This window comes from Orycteropus afer, unplaced genomic scaffold, assembly GCF_000298275.1.
Source record: "Orycteropus afer afer isolate SDZICR_OR568_19922 unplaced genomic scaffold, OryAfe1.0 scaffold00050, whole genome shotgun sequence".
In the NCBI taxonomy this organism is placed as follows: domain Eukaryota; kingdom Metazoa; phylum Chordata; class Mammalia; order Tubulidentata; family Orycteropodidae; genus Orycteropus; species Orycteropus afer.
In genome coordinates this window covers 15,004,445-15,011,874 of record NW_006921637.1, presented here as the reverse complement: position 1 = coordinate 15,011,874, position 7,430 = coordinate 15,004,445, and the positions used below count along the sequence as shown (strand labels likewise).

Below are 7,430 nucleotides of genomic sequence, written 5' to 3'. Positions count from 1 at the left end.
GTAAATTTTGGTCAATGACATGAGACAAAGTATATGTGAACTGCTGTATGAAAAGTGAATTTACTCTGTAAATCTTCACCCAAATCAAAATAAAATTGAAAAAAAAAAATAGACTGAAAGAATACAAACTAAATGTTAAACAAGGTTATTTCTGGTTAGTGGAATGACAGGTGATTTTTATCTTCTTTTTTTTTTGTCCTGTAACGTCACTATGAGTCAGAATTGACTCAATGATACCTAATAATAATAGTAAGGAAAAAATAGGTTTTTATGTAAAAATCAAATTGAGTAAGCTGATTTAATAACCAGCTTAAATTTACCTATACAGTATCATAATGTGAACTTTTTTAGAAACAGGAAATAGGCTGTCAGATCCAAAGAAAGGAGGAACCTTAGGTGTATGTAAATCTGAGCTCTCTGAAAGAATTCTATGCTCCCAAGTATCTTCTGTTCAAATCCTTAAAACTTTACCAATACTCATGAACCTAAGTACTTCTATTGTAACTGAAAATGAATAAGTTTTAACATACCTTTCAAAGGTCAAAAGAATCTTTCAGTAATATTTATATATACTGAATTTTTTTCAGTTTACAAAGAAACATAATGTACAAATTAGTACCTTCTTAAAAGGATTTCAACCACAAAATGATTGTATTATATTTCTGTTATGGACTGAACTGTAGTCCTGGAAAATATATACTGTAAATCCTAAACTCCTATACCTGTAGATGTAATCCCATTTGGGAATAGGACTTTTGTTGGTGTATATTAATAAGATCATACCAGTGTAGGGTGTGTTTTAAACCAATCACTTTGAGATATAAAAAAGCAGACTAAACTCACTGTTGTTGAGTCAGATCCAACTCACAGCAACACCTCCTTGGATTTTCGAGGCGGTATCTCTACAGAAGTAGATTGCCCAATCTTCCTTCTGAGGAGTGGCTGGTGGGTTTGAACCACCAGCCTTCTGGTTAGCAGTCAAATGCCTCAGGCACCACACTACCAGAGCTCCCTGGCTCCCCGTCAGGGAACCGAAGCCTGGTCTCCCACATGACAGGCGGAAAAAGAGCAGATTAGGAACAAAGAAAGCAGCACAGATGGGGGAAGACAGATGCCACACCACATGAAGATAGCCAAGGAACCAAAGCTGAAAAGAAGACTCTTCCCCAGAGTTGACAGAGAAAGTCTTCCCCTAGAGCCACCACCCTCAATTCAGACTTAAAGACTCCTAAACTGTAAAACAATAAACTTCTGTTTGTTAAAGCCACTCATTCAGGTTATTTCTGTAATAGCAGCACCAAGAATTAAATTCCAATTACAGATTTGAAATGTTATAAAGCCTTATAACAGAATCCACTGCTAAATATTCAATACATGTTACCTGATCGGCAAACTGGGTCATGTAACGCTGCAGTCTAGTCTGGTTGTCAGTTTGCTCACACATTTGCACCAAGATATCAAAGTCACAGTACTTCTCTGCCAAAGAAGCAGCCCACTGGTGCTGGCCTAATGTAACTATGGAAATGAGAACAGATGGGAAAAAAATATTGTTAGCAAAAACTTAAACCATGTAATTAAAAAAAAAAAAGTACCTTTATTCATATTATCCACCACTTGTCTGTCAGTTTGAGTACTGTGGTGGCTTGCATGTTGCCATGAGGCTGGAGGTTATGCCACAAGTATTTCAAATACTAGCAGGGTTACCTATGGTGGACAGGTTTATTCATATTATACACTAAAAATAATTAATGAACAGTAACCTTTTCAGTTATTGGTAGGTAGTTTCATAAGCCACATAAACTCATTAAAGATGCTAATTCAGTTTTTTGTGTCATCATTTTCTACCAAAACAGAACTTCCTTCCTTTATGTACTAGCAAAATGAGTTACTTTACCTAATCCTAGCCTTGAGAAAGGAGCACTGGTGGTGTACTGCCTAAGGCATTTGACTGCTAACCAGAAGGCTGGCAGTTCAAACCTACCAGCTACTCCTTGGAAGGAAGATTGAGCCTTGAAAATAATTTGTCCTTTACTGAACAGCCATAATATTATTTTTCCATACTTCTCTAACACCCCTTATCACACTCTATGCAGTCTAGTTATTCATGTAAGGTCTGTTTTTTGAGATAAGCTCTGTGAAGGCTGTCTCCACATGTTAATTTATTCACTTTTAAATCATCTTAAGCAACTTCCATGATAGTCTACCCAGAAAAAGGTAGAATGGTAGGTATAAAGTCTTGGGAAAAGGTTGAATAAATGAACACAGAAAGCTGTATATATTTGCTTTGCCTTAAGTCTTTGCTTACAGTTAGATTAACAATACTATACTGAATAAACTGCATTAACTATTTGACTCTTCATTCTGCCAATCCAAAGACCTGTTAGTTCTCGTTACTGTCAGTTCTCACTCATGATAACCCTGTCTGTGTCAGAAGTAGATTACTAGACCTTTCTTCCAAAGTGCCTGTGGGTGGGCTCAAACTTCCCATCTTTGGGTTAGCAGCCAAGCACATGACCTGTTTGCACCACCCAGGGATTTCTCAAAGAGCTACTACGCCCCCCCCCCAAAGAAACCCAGTTGCTGTCTAGTCGATTCCAACTCATTGACAGGCCTCACTAGGTATCATATACTTACGAAGAGGAGTTAAGAGATCTGATCTCTTCTGTAGGTACTCCATTTCCAGATTGTTGTATCTTTCTTGATCATTGGATCTGTCCAGAGACTTAAGCTGAGAAACATAACCATCCAAGAAGCAATCAATCAGGTCCACCAGCTGTTCTATCAAAACATTTCGGAGACTGCTGTCTGCCTGAGGATAAACCATCTTCAGGACAATCTCATGTTGATGTACTATTGCTGTTCGAATTCCAGTTGGACCACTCGTTGCTATAAAATCACACAAAATAATGTGGTAAATTAAGGTTCTATAATGGCCAGACTGAAAAAAAAAAAAAAAAAACCTCATTACCATCAAGTCAATTCGGATTCATAGGGACCCCCACTGGGTTTCCGAGGTGGTAAATTTTTACAGAGGTAGATTGTCCCATCTTCCTTCCATGGACCAGTAGGTGGGTTTTAATCATCAACCTTCTGGCTAGCATTCAAATACCTTAGCCACCGCACCACCAGAGCTCCTTATAATGGCTAGAGGAAAGAGCAACTGCCTAAAAATTATGCCATTTCACCACTGCTTGAAAAAAAACAAATCAAAGAGTCAAAGAGATGTTCAATGGATATTTTTCTATGCCATGCTCTAACCACATTTTCTCTATGAATATGTTCTCAGCATTAAGCTAGGTAAACTTGATCCTTTTTCCTTCATAGTACGAAATTATTTTCATACTATCAGTATCTCAACGGCTTAACTCTGTTTCTATGAATAGCTAGCTGTACTAAGTACCAGTCAGATAAGTAAATTATAAAACCATGTTATAGATATCTATAAATGATTCCAAGGAAATAAAGTGATTTTGACAAGTTCTTTTTTTTTTTTTGAGATGATGTCGTTAGGTAACATCAAGTGAGTTCTGACTCATAGTGACCTGGTGACCTGATGCACAACAGAACAAAACACTGCCCAGTCCTGTGCTATCCTCACAATCATTGTTATGCTTGGGCTCATTATTACAGGCACTGTTATCAACCCATCTTGTTGAGGATCTTCTTTTTCACAAACCCTCTTCTTTACCAAGCATGATATCCCTGTCCAGGAACTAGCCCAGCCCAACAACATGACCAAGTACGAAGGTGTAGTCTCACCATCCTTTCTTCTAAGGAGCATTCTGGCTATACTCCTTCCAAGTTAGCTATACTAACTTCCAGGTTAGTTTGTTCCTCTGGCAGTCCATGGTATATTTAATAATCTTCACTAATATCATAATTCAAATGCATCAATTCTTTGGTCTTTCTGCTTCACACCCAACTTTCACATGCATATGAAGCAACTAAAAATACCACTGCTTGGGTCAGGTGCACAAAGCATGGTTTGTATCATATGCTTATCACAGGTTGTTAGTGTGTTTTCCTCTAATCCAAACGTGCATTCTTCTTCATATAGTCCAGTTTCTTGTATTATTTGTTCAGTCTACAGATTTAGTAAGTAGGGTGAAAGGATACAAACCTGACACACACCTTTCATCTTAAACCATGAAGTATCCCCTTGTTCTGTTAGTGTCTCTTGGTCCATGTACAAGTTCCTCATGAGCACAATTAAGTGTCTAGAATTCCCATTCTTCACAATTTGTTATGAACCATATAGTCGAATGCCTTTGCACAGTCAATTAAAACATGGGTAAACATTTTGGAGATGATGCATGTGATTTCTTCATTTCATTTAGAAACTTTCATTAGGGGAGTAAAGGAAGCATCCAAAAATGATGGCTCATTAGAAATATATTTGGACCAACTGTTAACAGATCAGTTGAGCTACATGCTTGCAATCTCACCTGTCCATGGAACATACTCAGGTTCTTTTTCTAGGGGTTCTACTCTTCTGTACAGGGAGCTTCTATTTTGACGATAATGACAAGCAGCCTGCAGCATATCCTAAAAAAATAAATAAATAAATGTTTCAGCACATGCTGTATTTAAAATCAGCTTTTCTCAATAATTTAAGTTCAATTTTGGTAAACTATTACTAGCAGTGGAATCCTGGTGACACAATGGTTAAGCACTTGGCCACTAACTGAAAGGTTAGCAGTTTACACTCAGCCAGTGGCTCTGTGGGAGAAAAACCTGGTGATCTACTTCCTTAAAGATTACAGCCAAGAAAACCCTGTAAGGCTGTTCTACTCTGTCACACTGAGTCATGGTGAGTTGGCAATGACTCATTGGCACCTAACAACAATAACATCATCACTGGTTTTATTCACAAAATCAATAATATAAGTAGCAAGTTTCTAAGTAATTAAAAAATAGAAATGAAAAATATTTAGATAGTCACATTAACATTAATACACTTGCAATGATATAAACATCCCTCTCCAAATGAAAGGTTTATTCTACAGAACAGAAACTTGGGATTATAGACGTTTATTTACATGTACAAGGCAAATACTCAAAATATTTGTTAAGTGATTAATAAAATGACTGATACTTTTCGAACCTTTTGGAGTTACCAAATCACTAAAACTATATATATTATTGGGGGTACAGAATAGTAATATGGTGATCACTTTCCTTCTCTTCTATCCACTCTCTAGGTTTTGATTTGCTGAAATAATCACTATATTTTTGTACCTTCAGGATATTATTCACATTGATCACCACCTCAGGCCATTCAACAGATTCCAATGAGGTATCCTTCAAGACTTGCTCTTCGTGCTCCAATAAACATTCACAGATGGTATCTACTTGAGACACCTGAAGGAATATATAGAAGTCATCTACTACCAAAAAAATTACAATGATGGGTAATAGCTACAACTACTTACAATCTAACTCAAGGGATTTTACTAATTAAGTCATATCTTCAGTTAATTATACAGAAGAAAATTTATAATAGTTATGGTGAAAATGTACTTAAAAACTAAGTAAGTTAGAACCTCCAATTTGAGTGCCCAAATAATTCTTGTAAATAGGCAAATTCTGGATTGTTATCTGGACTTTTTTATTTGGATACCAAGTAACTGAAACATTTATTACACCTATTAGAGCTCAGTGCAACCTTTAAATTGTAGTAGGTTACATATGACTTCACTTTACCATATAATACACAATGTAAGACAAATAATGGCCCCAAATTAATGAACTGGCTAATTTCTTTCCTTGAGGATTACTCCCCTTCTTTAGCCATAACAGAAATGTTTGTACTAGCTATATCAGAAAATAACTAACGTCGAATTGTTCTTTTTATATTTTTTTCACTAATTAACATATGATGCAAAAATTTCTTTAAGCAGTTTAATACTTCCAGTGTCAGTCCAGTTAAGTATTTTCCTTTTATTAAGCAAATATGCATTTATTATTTAGTTTGCACAGCACTGACCACTTGGAGATAGAAGGAAATAAGTCAGGCTTGCTGTCCCTGAAGGACTTACAAACTAGCTGAAGGAACAAGACATATCATATTTTCATGGAAATACTATGCATGTTATACTTTAATTTTGCAAACTGCGCAACCCCTTCGCATGATAAGTCTCCAGTGCATGTTATATGTATGTGTGCATTATATTCAAAACATATTGCATATGCTTATAAAGCATGACCCAAACTAAATCACTCTCTCTTGAAAATCTCGTTTTCTTTTGTATTTGATATTAGCCCCAAACATCCTAACAGCTCAAGCAAAAAAAGCCTTTCCCCTCCCACATTGCACATTTAATTTGTAAGATTAAATGTAAATATTTTTATACTATAAACTGAAAAATAATAAAAGCATGCATTATATAAAAGCAAAGTAAATGCAATTACAGCTATTATTGCAAAATACCCTTATCATGTAAGTTATTTATTTAGTGGTTTTAAAGATTACTTGTATGCTTTTTCAACACTGTCTATTCCTAAGTAATTAACTCTGCCTTACAGAGGTACTGGCACATTTCTCACAGATGGGACATAAGGGCAAGGTGAACAATGCACAATCAGGCATATTCTGCATTATTGGACTTCCAGTTAAGGCTGCCACATCAAAAATATCTTCCCTATATGGCCTATTGATTGATTTGGGTTAACCAGCATTTCTCTTAAAATGCTAATATCATTAGAAGTATATAGTTTACCATCTTCAAGGAGGACAGGTAGAAAGAAAAATTATTTATTTAAATGCACACACACACACATCCCATACACACCTTAACATCTGTATCTACCTATCTATCTATTCATACATTCCTTCTTCCTTGTTCTCCCTTTTTATGGTTATGCTGTATGGGAGGAGCTCTATAACCACACCCAAGGGAAGTGCAAAACCAATAAACAACCTCATTATAAATTACTAAAACCAACAATGTGAGAAGTTTTAAACATTGTGATTTTTTGTACTAAACATTCTTATGAGGAGCCAGTCACATTTTTAGTTTTCTTCTATCATATTCCTAAGCATTATTCATGAATTATATATCCAACTGATAATTTTCAGAATCTTCTTTTTTATCCAGTTAACTGGGAAATGTATGTACACTGAATTAACTAGTATGCTTTGCCCTTTGATCCAAGTCCCAAAAAAGGAAATAGACCTTTAATACTTTCAAATAATCTGTCACTAGTAATTTTTAAAAAGTCTGTTTTCCGAATGTAATGAAACAAGATGGTGAACTAGGCAGAAAGACTGCACAGACCTTCTTCAACAAAGAAAAGGGAAACCAATTAACACAGACACAGAAGATAATCCTGGCCCCCTGAGCCTTGAAGGGAAGGATACAGAAGTGGACTAAATCCCAACTACAGAAGAATTTGTGTGAAAATACCAAAAAAGGAGACATACAGAGCTG

General features: G+C 35.8%; 1 protein-coding gene across 1 annotated transcript in view; it reads right to left on the bottom strand.

Moving 5' to 3' along the window:
* The window catches only part of NUP133 (nucleoporin 133), a 110,751-nt gene that overhangs the window by 21,239 nt on the left and 82,082 nt on the right, over positions 1–7,430 (bottom strand). Inside the window, exons 16-19 of the mRNA XM_007938521.1 lie at positions 5,239–5,361; positions 4,446–4,545; positions 2,635–2,886; positions 1,382–1,515 (exon numbers count right to left, since the gene is read on the bottom strand). Coding sequence (XP_007936712.1) covers positions 1,382–1,515; positions 2,635–2,886; positions 4,446–4,545; positions 5,239–5,361 — 609 coding nt within the window. The remainder of the gene's footprint in view (positions 1–1,381; positions 1,516–2,634; positions 2,887–4,445; positions 4,546–5,238; positions 5,362–7,430) is intronic.